The sequence below is a fragment of the Sabethes cyaneus genome, chromosome 1 (genome assembly GCF_943734655.1).
Source record: "Sabethes cyaneus chromosome 1, idSabCyanKW18_F2, whole genome shotgun sequence".
Classification (NCBI taxonomy): domain Eukaryota; kingdom Metazoa; phylum Arthropoda; class Insecta; order Diptera; family Culicidae; genus Sabethes; species Sabethes cyaneus.
Window position 1 is genome coordinate 124,588,357 of NC_071353.1, and position 14,890 is coordinate 124,603,246.

General features: G+C 45.2%; 1 protein-coding gene across 3 annotated transcripts; it reads right to left on the reverse strand.

Moving 5' to 3' along the window:
- Positions 1 to 373: 373 nt before the first annotated feature.
- On the reverse strand, positions 374 to 12,193 carry LOC128744515 (neutral ceramidase-like). 3 transcript variants are annotated; one of them, XM_053841580.1, is made up of 5 exons: positions 12,003 to 12,193; positions 11,365 to 11,885; positions 10,868 to 11,083; positions 9,935 to 10,795; positions 374 to 1,522 (listed from the first exon to the last, which is right to left on the reverse strand). In XM_053841580.1, exons 3-5 carry the CDS (start codon positions 11,000 to 11,002, stop codon positions 416 to 418), a joined length of 2,103 nt encoding a protein of 700 aa, XP_053697555.1. In that variant the 5' UTR covers positions 11,003 to 11,083; positions 11,365 to 11,885; positions 12,003 to 12,193; the 3' UTR covers positions 374 to 415. The 3 variants fall into 3 exon arrangements, with proteins under 3 accessions (XP_053697555.1, XP_053697566.1, XP_053697572.1); XM_053841591.1 differs by having other exon boundaries at positions 11,365 to 11,918; XM_053841597.1 differs by lacking the exon at positions 11,365 to 11,885.
- Between the last annotated feature and the right edge of the window lie 2,697 nt (positions 12,194 to 14,890).

Here is a 14,890-nt window from a genome sequence, read left to right on the forward strand (position 1 = left end):
TGTGCAAAACTATCCTCGCTTTGGCTTACAGACGACACAAACAGGAAAAAAACGACCATTCACTCGAACTGCGACACAAAATTAAAGCAAACGGAACGTTCTGACTGAGCATTCTGTTATTATTCACTCTATATGCGTCAGCATCAGCAGTGTCCGACGTAAACAAAAACATATGTTCGTCGGTCGAACCGGCGTCGCGTCTAGTTCGTCTGCACATAAAAATGCGATAAAGAAAAATGAAGCTAAAACTCCGGGAGAGAAAACATAACGCAGAGAGCCCGCCAGCTTTAGCATATCTCGCCCATGCATAGAGTGTGCTGCCATCGTTTATCAATGAGAGAAAGTGATTTTCGTAATGCTTTGACTAGTTCCTTTGTATTTATCACAAATAATACATTGCTATAAAAAATCTCATCTATAAAATGCTAAAATTCCTTGTAGTTCCGTTGTACGGATATGTGCCTCCCAGTATGTACCTCCAGTAGCCGAAATGCTGTATCCGGTAGGTACCGGGCTCAGTCTCCTGTCCAGTCTCCCACTCCACCTCAACGTCGCTGTACGCGAATAGGGTGGATTTTCGAATCCATTTGAATCTTGTATCCCAACTGGCATCCGTCGCAACAATCTTCCAGTCGTTTTCACCCACCTGCTTCTCCACTGTTAAGTAGGTCTTTTCGTGCATTAAATTGTTTCGTGGATTGCCAGCCACGAACATCGCTTTGATTGTAGCTCCCTTTTTGTAACTTTCCTCCGGTTGAATTTGAACATCACCAAAATACATTCGAAAAGGATGACCATCGAACACAACTCCGGTTGAAAGCGTTATTTGCTTGTAATCTTCGAATGGTGGTTCAGGACCTGGCTGAACTTTCTCTCCAGTGACAATCGCTTCCATAAGCTTTTTAAAACGATCTAAGTATATTGTTAAAGTGTGCGGTCCGTACAGCGTAGAAGCGCCTTCGTAACGTTGAATTGCGTACTCCTCAGGAGTAGCGACGTAGCTAGTGTACATGTTGGACAGCCCAGCAACCACAACCTGTACCTTCTTCCCACCGGCATCAACCGATGCGTTCTCAATTACCTTTCGCAAACGTCTACCGGACATAGTGGTAAACTCGGCCGGAACGGCCGCAATTGCAAAGTCTCCAAGCACCAGCAGCTGTACCGGAACGATTTTCGGCTGCGTTTCGTAGGAAAAGGTCGTCCGCCCGCTCGCCACCAGTATCGGTTTCGGGGCCTGACACTCGATGTCCTCTGCCGTCGGGACGGCAATCAAATCCCGTGCCGTGTTCCAGAACGTCGTATCCGTCAGCATGGCCTGTCGGAAATCGAACGCACCCGGACCGTCGGTCGTTCCGGCTGCAAAACTGTACCCCATGGCGGGATAACAGCCGCGAACTTCCTCAACGTGGTTCGTGGTGCGATTGAAGTACGGAACGACCGTCTTGGTCATGTCGATGAACTGGTGGGCGGAGGATATTGGGCCGCGAATCTCGCGTCCGCCGTTTGATTTCAGCAGTTTCTGGAAAATAAAACACATTTTGTAGAATATCGCCAAAAAACTTCAACTTTGGCATCGTGGGGAAAGTAAATTTTTGCAGTTTCTGAAAGATGTTAAGGTGAAATTAGTCGTCATCGATTCTGCCAATTTCAAAAGCAGTTTTTTTGTTCGAAACAAAAATTCTGTTCATGAAAATATATTCGCTGTGTTCAGATAGGCAAAAAGAATGCAGTATTTACATTTTTATAAACAGAATCCCGCTTTTGGGCCAAAAAACTGGTTCTGAAATCGAGCTTTCCGACGAAAAGTTAATGACTGCTAGTTTCCCGTTAAGCTCTTTGAATAAATGATCTGGCCATTTTAAATTTGTGACAATCTATGATATATTAGATTTAATACACTCGAAAATCCTTCATAAGTAGCCGCATAATGATGCCTTAGACGTAGTAACCAGGGATTTTTTTCATGTACATACCTATATATTATATATTTGCCTCCCAGTTGGCTTCGAGGTATGACGCTGGCCCAATAAGCCAGTTGTCGCATGTTCGAATCTCGGCTGGGAGAGGCTGTTAGAGTCAATAGGATCGTAGCAACTGGCCCTGCAATTGTCCTGTACTCTAACAGCTGGCTGCTAAGTCTAACGTATAAAACAGAAGGTCAAGTTTCGATAACGGAATGTAGAACCTAGGCTTTGCTTTTTGCCTATATCATGAATTATTCTCAATACCACGAATATTTGGCATAAGTATTGTCATGCTTAGTAAAAAATCCCAAAAGCAAAACATCAAAGTCCTCCAATTACTTTCGACTAGTTATGGTGCAGTTGATCGAATAGGAATGATTATCGACCTACCTCTAAAGATACAGCAGTCCCCCGAATAACGCTGTGGGTGGTGGTGTACGCCCATGGCAATTTCTTGCTTGTCCCTTAACCAATGATTTTTGGTACATTGTTAGTATGTGGTACAACCTAGTCAACTACCAAAAATCAACTTTATTGATTAATGGACCACTGAGATATCGCGATGGGCGTACAGCACCACCCATCGCGTTATTCAGGGGATTCCTGTACACTTTCTGTTATCAGTCAGTGTCAAATATTACTCCATGCCAGCAGTGCCTTTATTAGCGGACTAATCTTATGCAGCTTTATTCCATGCAGGCAAACTTGATAAAAAGTAAAATAAATCAATCTAATCTAGCCAGGAAAAGTTCGTCAATTAAATCGATCAATTTTACTGCCTAAGGAAGGTGGACAACGAAATTAGCAAAAAAAATTCTGAAGCACCACAATCATCAGCATTGTATTACATTTTTGTAATCAAACCGGCGAATTTGAAAGCGATAAACGCGAAGTGTACTAATAGTGAGCTAGTCATCATGCTCCGAACATTTGGTTCATATGAAGCAAAATCATATATAAACCAGAACATTGTATCATAGCTTTCAGCGTATAGTGGCGCGCTTTTCCCCAACTGGACATTTTATCCACAGTTCCGCTATCTATTTTAAATCAAAAAACACGAGGTTGGTCAATTTCCTGTTATTTTAGTTTCAAGATTTCCGCTTACTACTTGTACGGGTTTAATTCTAACACGACATTTTTACGATATTATTCGACGAATTTCCACAAATCTGTCAACAGTGAGTGCAATTTTCTTTTGTGTGGCTCCTACAGATTTTGTTTTGTGCGAGGAGTTGGTGAATTCAGATACACTCACTCAATGATCAAGAACGTTATTTCCATTCCTCTAGTTGATTGCAATTAGCGAAATTCTATTACACCCTTTTAACTGAAAAACACCGTCACCCATCTTCTCAACGAGTATATCTTGTTCAGGAATGTAACCAGTTTAAATTAGACACTTTTTTAGTCAGATGGTCGATTATCAAAATCTGTGAATTGATGAACATCGATAACGTCCCAGAAAAGCTTTCTTGAAATATTTCCTTCTTCATAGTTAGTAGAGCTATTGCTGATGTATTCTTAACAGATAAATCATAACCGAACTCTCTAGAACATCTCTAGATCATTTTAGAAAATATTTCGACCATATCGGATGCAACAGGATACTTACTTACTTAGCCTGGTGTGAAGGTCTTTAGAATTTCACCTGCATAACAATGTTCCGCCAACAAACTCGGTCCATGGCTGTCCGTCTCCAATTTCTCGAATGTACCACACTTTTCAGGTTTTGCTCTACTTGGTCTAACCGGTCACCTGGTACCAACCCGCTTCGAGGCGAATACCATTGTTTTGCGGGGTTGTTGTCCGGCATTCTCGCAACATGTCCCATCCATTGTACTACCATTCCAATTTTAGCAACTTTCTGGATACTGGGTTCACCGAAGAGCTGCACCACCACACACCGTTCTCACATACCACACGACGTTCATAAACGGGCAGTGATTTCAGGTCCCCATCGAGCATTGTGCACGTTTCGTGCCCGTAGAATACTACCGGGCTTATAGCGTTTTGTACATGATATATTTGGTACGGAGGTGAAGGTAACTAAACCTTAGGGCCATGTGGAGGCGGAAGTAGGTACGACTTTCGGCAACAATACGTTGACTTATTTCTCTACTGCCGTTGTTATACGACGTCATCAACGATCCGAGGTATACACATTTGTCCACCACCTCGAATTCGTCCTCGGCGAATACCATACTATAGCCTATTCGAGCTCGATCGGGCTCGGTTCCTACTGCCAACAGATACTTGGTTTTACACGTAATCACCACTAATCCAACTTTCACTGTTTCACGTTTCAGCTTTGTATATTGCTCTGCAAATGCCTGGATCGTCCCCTTCCAACAATGTCCACGTTGCCAGCGAAACATACCGCTCATAACACCTACTAGCGCGATGCTCAACAGGAGGCAGAGAATACCATCGTCTTGTCGAAGTCCGCTTTTTTACGAGTAGGGAAATCTGCTAAGCACCTGAGAAGATATCAGACACCTGGGAAGATAACTCAGGTAGTGTGGGGTTGGATAGCCGGCCCTCCAGCCTCAATCCTCCCTGGCACCACCTTATCGGTATTACTTCAGGGAGAGGCTATTGTACTAAATGCACCCCCTTAGATAACTGCTGGACTATGGTAGCTAGGCTGTTTACTCGCCGTTTATCGGCTGTGCAACGGTTTTGTAGTTCAAGTACAATCTGGGTAGCAGCCGCATTGACCGCTCCCCAGACGTCCGAGCTAGAACACATCCTTTGGTCTAAGTTATCCGGAGTAGTGTCCGGTACGCTCATTGCCATCATGTCGCTTTTCGCGCCCACGAAACGGGAGCATATGAGGAAAGCATGTTTTGCAGTTTCCTCTGCATCCACGCATTCGGGACACGCTTTTGCTTCCTAACGCGGATGACCACATCGGCCCGCCTAAGTATGGACTGAACCACGTTGGAGAATAACCTTCGCTTGCTGCGATAAACCGCAGAGCTATTAGACATCATACGAGACAATGCCGAAAAAACTGTGGAAGCCATCTTGCAGGCATAATCCACGCACGAAAGCACGCTCCGCGGAGTTGATCTGTCGACTAGTAAGCCGGTGACCTGCTCTACACCTAGGTCGGCCTTTCCTAGCTCCTAGGTATGGTAGCGTCACACGCTCGCGACAGTACCTCAACTAAATGATCAGCGTTCGGATCGGGCATACCGCGATCACCGCACTCTCTGCGGATCGCTTCCACAAATACTTCGTGATCGAAGTACGATGACTTCCATCCACGGGTGGTTGGAGAGCCCGCTCTACCCGCCGTCTGCCGCCTCGTTATCTGACCGACATCATAGCGGACCGCCTGATGGTCACTGTGAGTGTAGCCTTTTTCTACCCTCCAGTCTCCTATCAGACCAGGACTGCCGAATGTCATATCGATGATAGACTCCGCACCTTTCCTACTGAAGGTACTTATGGTGCCGACATTGGTTAGATCTACGTTGAGCTTTGCCAGAGTCTCGAGCAGAATCCGACCCCTATGGTTCGTGTGACGACTTCCCCACTCTACCGCCCAAGCGTTAAAGTCGCCCACCACAACCACTGGCCTTGGACCAGTCACCACAACTGATACTCGGTCTACTGTCCGCGTAAACTGCTCGATAGACCTCGGCGGAGCATAACAGTTGCATCAGAAAACACTCCACCCACTTTGGAAATCACAAATCCCTCGTCTGCAGTTGACACAACCTCTTGAACCGGAAATCTGCTTGTCGTCCAAATAGCCGTCGTCCCGGACCTATCCGAGACCCAGTTGCCGTTTCCGCCAGGGACGCGATATGGAACCGAGATGATGGCAATGTCCGTTGCTGACTCAGAAACATGGCAATGTCCGTTGCTGGCTCGAAGTCCCCTGCGTGTTTCAAACGGGCTTGATAACACAGCACTGTACACCATCCATCGTGTCCTTAATTAGTCTTGTAAGCTTGATATTAATGAATAAGCGGTGCGTAGGGACACTTTTGTAGGATTTGTCGCAACATAAAGATTTGGTTCGTTGTCAATCGCCCGTCCACAAAACCGGCTTGAAAACTTCCCACGAATATACTTGCTAGCGGCGATACACGTCGAAAGATGATCTGAGAGAGCACTTTATAGGCGGCAATGAGAATGGTAATGCTGGATAGTGCTCACATTCTAACTTGTTGCCCTTCTTGAATATTCGTCATATCATCCTCCCCTTCCACTCCTCCAGTAGCTGTTCTGTTTCCCAGATCCTGACTATCAACCGGTACAGCCAACCTGCCCGCGCCGTTATAAGCTCCGTTGCGATACCATCTTTGCCAGCTGCCTTGTTGTTCTCAGGGTGATTGATGACTTCGATCACTACATCTATTGTGGGAATCGGCACATCACCATCATCCACCGCATTGATGTAGTCATTACCCCTTGTTTTGGTATTCCGTCTTCGCGCCATTCAGGTGCTCATCGTAGTGCTGCTTCCACCTTTCGTTCATCTCAAATCCATCCGACAAGATCCCTTCGTCTTTATTTCGACATGTTTCGGCTCGCGGCACAGAGCCTTTGCTTTGTACGTTGTTTCTCGTAGAATTTACTTGTTTCCTTAGAACGATACAGTTGTACCATGTCTTCGAACTCACTTTTTCCAGGCGGGGCACTTCTCATACCGGTAAAATTGAGTTTGCTGTCTGCGTTTATTTCTATATCGTTCCACATTTTGACGGAACACTTGCAGCAGCTTCGACACCCGCGCTGTATTCTTCTCATCTAACATCCTCTGACATTCCTCGTCGAACCAGCCCTTATGTCGACTCCTTTCATCGAACCCAATGGCATCTTCTGCTGCGCTATTGATGGATGTTTCTGATTATGATCCAGACGGTGGTAACAACGGAAAGTCTTCGGCGCACTTTAACTATCAAAATGTAGTAGTCAGAGTAGATGTTTGCGCCACGAAAGGTTCCAACATTGATGATATCCGAGGATCAAGGATGAGGTCGATTTGTGAGTCCGTCTGTTGTGGTGATCTCCAGGTGTACAATTCGCTATGTAAGCACAAATCGATCTCTTGTACTCTCATGGAACTGCCATATGGAAAGTTTGTGAAGATTTGGTGCAAAGTTTTGTCTATTCTTTTCGCTCTTTAACAAACCTGTGCACCGACTTCACAAATAGAACAAACTTGGGAAGGTGGCAGCACCGTTTCGCGCACATAGTGAATGGTCGTTTTCGTTCGTAAGCGAATGTGCGCTGAACTTTCCAATAACCGTTCTGAATTCCTCCTCCAGGTCTACCTGAATTTTCTGGTCTCCGATGACGATTTTAACGCCATGTCTTGGGCAATTGTATTCACGCCCAAGCTGCGTGTAAACTGGCTTCCTTATCGTCCTTCTCACTTCCTATGTATGGGCTATGCACGTTGATAATGCTATTGTTGAAAAAATGGCTTCTAACCGTCAACTTACAAATACAGCTGTCGATTGACCATAACCCAATCATGCGCGTTTGCCTGCCGCCCATCACGATACAAGTTGTAGCCAGCTCATGTGCATTGCCGCAGCTTTGGTCACTTGGTTGTTCATTTCTATTTGAATGTACCGTAGACCTCTTCCAGCATACCTCTTGCAGCGTTACAGTGTCGGACTTGCGGGCGCTCAATGCCTTAATAAGTCGGATAGAATGCCGGCAATGCCGGTATTTCCCAGTTAATTGACACTTGCAGTTCCATGTTTTAAGCTTCCAATCGTTAGTCCTTTTTCGTTGCATTGGTCTATGCCGATTGTTTCTTTCCGTATTCAAATTATTTGGTTCATAAACTGATATTGTAAGGGCTTGTATGCACGATTGCCAGTATACTAGATAAACCTGGATTTTGCCAGATTTTTGGTTGCGTGCCAGTAGCATTGGCGTAGCTAGCAAATTTCCCTGGAGGGGGCCTACGGGGTGCCTTTCAAAAAAATTTTGATAATGATCTTGTTACTCTGGCTGACACCGATAGCACAAGGTTTTGTAGGGAAATACCAGGCGGGCTTGATGAGGATCCGCGCAATTACCAGAAATGTCGGGAGTACAACCTGTCCGCGCATCACATCTTTATTAATTTCAAAGCAACTTACGATACAGTCGATCGAGACCAGCTATGGCAGACGCGGCGAAAGTTGGGACAAGGTGACGGCTTATTTTGCATGCTATTCAACATCGCACCTGAAGGGGTGGTCCAACGAAATCGGAATCTAGAACGAGTGTTCTAAACATAAATGCGGCCAAGACCAAATACTCAAAGGAAACAAACGCGTGCCTCTCGCGGACGGTAACTGTGGAAGGCGACGAACTAGACGTGGCAGATGGGTTCGTGTATTTGGGATTGCTGGTGCACACGGACAACATCACTAGTAAGGGGATCTAGTTGCACATTTAAGCGGGAAATTAGACTTCCTTTGCCCTTCAAAAACGCTAGGCATACGCTATGCTCGATCGGAAGGTACTGCGGACGATATTTGGAGGAGTACAAACTGAAAGCGGTGAGCAGCGGAGACGTATGAATCATGAGCTATAAGCACTGTTTGGAGAGATTGCCATCGTCATCTGGCGAAAGTCAGTAGGCTACAATGCGACGAAAACAGTTCTTGTTAACAACTGCACCAGCATCAGGAACAGGGAGGCTCAACGTGCAAGATGGCTCGACCAGGTCGAAAGTGATTTGCGACGAGTGGTCCAAGATGTAGTTGAATGGAGACGAACGCTTGAAACAGCTTGAAAAAGAAAATACCTACACAGCGGGAACATATACACTGAGTTTTTTCCCGGTTTCCAATTCCAATGAGGAAAATTTCTGGAGGGGGCCTGGTACCCCAGGCACCCCCTCTAGCTATGCCAATGGCCAGTAGGCTTGGCTACTCTTTTCGCTTCGATTTTGCTCTTTTGATTACTGCACCTAAACCAAGCAGAATTTAATAAAATGTTGAATTTGTAGAATCATTTATTATCCTCAGCAATATAGTAATGTAAACAGTTACTTGTGTTACAAAATTTTTGACAAAATTTGCATCTGCGGTGAGCAAAACGAGGAAAACTTTTTGAAGAAAACGCCTCCCCATCGGACTAATTGACCACCAGATTTTTGCCAGACTCTTTTATTCGTGTTCGCCAGATTTTCGGAAAAACCTGTTGGCAACCTTGCTTGTAAGGCCTGCACCAACCCCTGTATCGCCGGAGGTCTATCGTGACAGTACTGTTTAGCCTCCCACACTGACATGAGGACGAACCGTTACATTAAAAACAGTAAATTCGCGGAGCAGTAGAATTTACTGTTTCATAACAAAAATCTTGCAAGTAACATATTTGGGCGCCCGGCCACCACGATCAGGGACTCCTATGTTCGGCTCCTCACCTGAGTCAAATATTATTGTAATAATTATTATTGTATTATTAATAATTTCTTGATGCATATAGTCCCTAAGTTAATAAGCGTTGCATTTCTCTTAACAACGCAAATATTTAGCGATAAGGCGCCCCACATAAGCTGGTGTTGAACCTTTCATCAACTGGGTTGGTGAACTAGCAGTCAAATCACTAAAATATTTTCAACGATATTCTGCCATATGTACGAGAATTTGCTTCCACAGACTGCTATCGATGTTTTATCTCAATACGAACAATTAGTGGATAACTTTTGATGGCAAACTTGCTACAAAACACAGCTGTAAATGGCTATATGTTAGAAATTTTATCTCGTAGTCGCTTTTAACAGCAATTCGAACAGACGTCATCAATAACATATTCCTCTCTCGAAACTATTGTCAACAACTGACGTCACGCTTATTTTGCAGCGCGCAAATCTAAGCTGAAGGCACAGCAGTAGGTGCTTTGATTGCTGCTCACATCAATCAAGAAAGGTCAAACCCAAACAACAAAACTGCAAAACTATCCTTCGTCCACTCCACCCCACCCCACCCCACCGTACTCACCGATGCTGCTGCGTAAATTCTCGTTGCAATCATTTTGGTACTCGCAAACATGTCACTACCGGGACCGGAAGCGATACAGGCACCCGCACCGCTGGGACAGGAAGACGTAAGCAGATCACACGGCAAACCGGTTTTCTCACACTTGGGTCCCATCACGTTGGGCGAAACGTCACCGAGATTACTGGCCGCTACGGCCCCGACGAAGTCTCCCTGCCCTGGCATACTGCCAGGATTGATTTCCTGTTCGAGCATGATTGAAGCGTATCCTACATTGTCACTGGAAACGTAGCAGTTCGTTTTATTCATCGACGTCGGATGGACAGCAAACCAATTGATGGCTCCTATCAGCTGGCCATTACTACCCACCAAGCGCAGTTGAACCAATTTTTTATCCGTGTAATCTTTATAGAATTCCTTCTCAGATTCAGGATTATTTTCGTAAGCACTAGGGCTTCGATTGATGTTAGCTTCCTGAACTTCGATGTCCGACACGTAAACACGGCCTTCCTGCATACTTTCGTGTGCCCTAACAATACTTAGCGTAATACCTTCCACCAAGGCATTGAAATTTTGCGGTACAAATCCTAGCGATGCAATATCGTACAGAAACGACATCAAGAATCCTGACGGTACACTATGGCTGTGAGTACCGCTTAACACTACATTCTCAAACCGATAAATGTCGCCATATTTTTTCTGCAGTAAATCAACCACGTCTCGCTTGACTGCGTGCCCCATCATTCCGGCGTCCGCACTGGCAAACACCACTCGTTCACCCTGTTCGTCTTCGAATATGAAGGCACGGGAAAATTGACGCAGATGAATTCCATGACCACGCTGTGAGAACTCTGCATAACCCATCTGTAACAGAAGACACGAGAAACATACTCAAATAAGAACAAAGAAAACATGTTTATCATAGTAGGTACGCACAAATCCTATCTCGACAGGTGGCCCGGTACAGTCTGCACGTCCAACACCGATTCGGTATGCCGCCGTAGTCTTTGTCACGCCCATGTAGAACGCTAAGCCCACCAACAGGGAGCGTAGCCTCGCTAGCTGCGTCATGTGGATGTTGATGCGCAAGCACGTTGACCCAAAGACCAGCTACAACGCTGTTCTCCTCCAATCATCCAATGGCGGTTGGAGCTGTAAGTGCACAAGAATATCAACATCGCCATAAACCTGTTACCTATTTTTTTGCGATTCAGCTTGATGAATGGGTTCGGGAGTCACACCCGGCCAGTGCACAGCCAGCGATAAGCTAAATCCCCCTCGCCAGGCAAGGATACAATTTGTAATCAGTTATTAGCAAACCGATTAGATAAATCAAAGAAAAACAGTTATTTTCGAACCCTGACTAACTTCGATTAGGTATTCGCGTGTTTTATGCAATAATTTGCAAACTGTGATGGCTTGCATAAACTTACTTATGCTTTCAGCAGAGTCAAGTCAAGTGTGTTTCTCGATACCAACACCAATCAATGCAAACGGTACACTTTTAGCAATGTTTCTTGAACTCGTCACTCGCCTACAAAACCACTACTTGCAGTGTGTAGCTTTTTTACAGTTCACTCTTTGTCTCTGAATAACTTGATTTCTCCACGGAGAGAGTAGACTAACACTTGCCCTAAACTTTCTTCCGACACTACTTTTCTGAACCAAGAAGCACTTGTCGCACCCGTCGTCCGTCTGCCCGTCCGGACACTTTGAAGTTCTCAGCTGTACTGCTGCAATGAACGGTTTTTTTCTTCAATCACTGTTTGCTCCGTGCTTCCTGGATCGCTTACAAGCTGCGAGTAAATCTGGTCAAACAAGTTCTCCTCAGCCATATTATTTGTGTGATGTTTTTTACTCGTGGTGCGATTGCAAGGGTGTCGGTTTTTATCGCCAAATCAGATAATGTCGTCGCGTACAAGCGATGGGGATAGAATGGGCGGGTGTACTGAAACTATACACAGTAGCGACACTTGACCTTATGTTGCTTGTTATCAATAATCGGAAAATGCGACGGGATGCACAATGTTTTAAAATTAATGTTAGCGTTATTAAATAGCGTTCAACATACCTAGAATGCAGGATATAAGTTGGTTGCGTCCGTACATACAACTTACGCAAGTTATACACAATATTCACAATATTTTAGGCGAAGAAATCACGGAGTAATCCATCAGGTATCACAAAAATATTAAAGGTTTGTAAACATTACCATTGCCCTTAATTCATGACACATTTAAAAATAAAAATAATAAACAACTCTCACTCTTTGCGCTGCTACTTTCATTGTCCAGTACCTACGCATTTATACATATAGGAATAGTTTGCGCTGTACTTACAGTACTGACTGCCCTTTCGCACACTATCGACATGATCATGAATGAATTTTTTTACTAATTTTGTCACACACACACCGATAGCCACTGCATTTATCTCTTTATTTTGTTTTGACCGCAGTCAACTTTCAATGAATCGCATTTCCTTAGATGAATCCCGCCTAACGGGACTGTTTTACTTTAAGTGGCCATCTAGTGCTCGATAGCGGCAGCAGGCTTGCATCGTTCGTTTTCAAAGATGCCAGATTTGAAGGCATAATTATTTGAATCGTTTGTTTGAGAAACCCCACAAGTCCACTCGACACTATTGTTAGAACATAACAAAAAACTGATTTTCTCAAAATTTCGAACCAATCTTTATATTTTTTGGTATGAAGTTCTATGGTAATATCTAAAATACATTATGTAGACTTATTTTTTGATAAAAATAATGATTCTGGCTGAAATTACGAGGCTTTAAAGTTGATGGATATTTGGGGTTTCTCAAACAAACGAGACATTGATGGTACACTTAAGTAGTTTTAGGCCGTTTCTATTCAAACTTGTGATCTTTTCATGCTCATAGTATGTAATTTGTTACCATAAATCACTGAGGATGTTAAAAAAGTCTTCTTCTTCTTCAGCAGCATAGAGCCGGGGTGGCTCGTGCTGTTTCAAGCTCTCGTCTCCATTCAACTCGGTCTTGGGCCACTCGTCGCCAATTTCCTAGTCGTCTCAGAAGTCGCAAATCGCTTTCGACCTGGTCGAGCCATTGTGCACGTTGGGCCCCCCCGTTCCTGGTGTCGGAGGGGTTGTTGAAGAGGACTATTTTCGTCGCACTGTCGTCCGGCATCCTTACGACGTGCCCGGCCCACCGTAGCCTGCTAACTTTCGCTAGATGTACGATGGGAGTCTCCCCAAGCAGTGCCTGTAGCTCGTGATTCATACGCCTCCGCCACTCTCCGCTTTCAGTTTGTACTCCGCCAAATATCGTCCGCAGCACTTTCCGCTCAAACACGGCAAGGGGGCGTATGTCCTCCGTAAGCAGCGTCATGGCTTCAAGTCCATAAAGAACTACTGGTCTAATAATGGTTTTGTACATTGTTAGCTTCGTGCGGCGGCGTATGATTCCTGATCGTAGCGTTTTACGAAGGGCAAAGTAGGCCCGATTTTCCGCTTGGATGCGCCGCTGGATCTCCTTACTAGTGTTGTTGTCCGCGGTCACCAGCGATCCCAAATACACGAACTCCTCTACCACTTCTAGTTCGTCGCCGTCAACGGTTACCGTCCGTGGGAGGCGCGCGTTTGTTTCCTTTGAGCCTCTTCCTTTCATGTAATTGGTCTTCGACGCATTTATTTTTAGCCCAATTCTCCTAGACTCCGCTTTCAGTCTGGCTGTCTGTATATTGCCCCTCCGTCGCAAAGTTCCTGGCAATGATATCGAAGTCATTTGCAAAGCCTAGAAGTTGGCTACTCTTGGTAAAAATCGTGCCTCTCGTTTCGATGCCCGCTCGTCGGATCACCCCCTCAAGAGCGATGTTGAACAGCATGCAGAATAGACCGTCTCCTTGTCTCAACCCTCGTCGCGTCTCGAAGGGACTCGAGAGTGTCCCAGAGAAGCGTACGAAACACATCACTCGATCCAATGTAGCTCTGATCAGTCGCGTCAGTTTGTCCGGAAAACCGTATTCGTGCATTATTTGCCATAGCTTGTCTCGATCGACTGTATCGTATGCTGCTTTGAAGTCAATAAAGATGTGATGCGTGGGCACGTTGTACTCCCGACATTTTTGCAAGATCTGTCGAATAGTAAAAATTTGGTCCGTAGTTGCGCGAGCCCCCATGAAACCCGCCTGATAATTCCCTACGAAACCTTGTGCTAGCGGTGACAGCCGGCGTAACAGGATCTGGGAGAGTACCTTGTAGGCGGCGTCTACCAGCGTAATACCACGGTAGTTGCAGCAGTCTAGCCGATCACTCTTTTTGTAGATAGGACAAACCACTCCTTCCATCCATTCTTCCGGTAGCTTTTCCTCCTCCGAAATCTTCGAAATAACCCAGTGTAGAGCCTTTGCTAGTGTTTCTCCGCCATGGTTATAAATCTTTGCCGGTAGGCGGTCCTTCCCAGCAGGTTTATTGGTCTTCAGCAGACTGATTTCTCGTTTGACTTCTTGGAGATCAGGTGCTAGGACATTACTATCTTCCATGGGCGCTCCTAGGTTAATTTCCGTTCCGCCTCCTTCTGCGACTCCGCCATTGAGGTGTTCATCGAAGAACTGCTTCCACCTGTCGACCACCTCGCGCTCGTTTGTAATTAGATTCCCTCCCTCGTCCCTACACATGTCAGGTTTCGGTGTGTAGCCCTTCCGAGCTTGGTTCACCTTCTCATAAAACTTGCGCGTATCATTAGCTCGGAATAGTTGCTCTAATTCTTCACGATCTCTGTCCTCCTTTTGACACTTTTTTCTCCTCAGGATCGTGGTCAACTGGTTCCTAGCTCGTCGGTATTTGGCCAGGTTCTCTCTAGTGGCAATACTTAGATAATTTTTCCAAGCATTTTTTTTCTCCTCCATCGCTTGTTGGCATTCCCCATCAAACCAATCATTTTGTGTACTCCGAGGCTCAATACCTAGTGCCGCGGTAG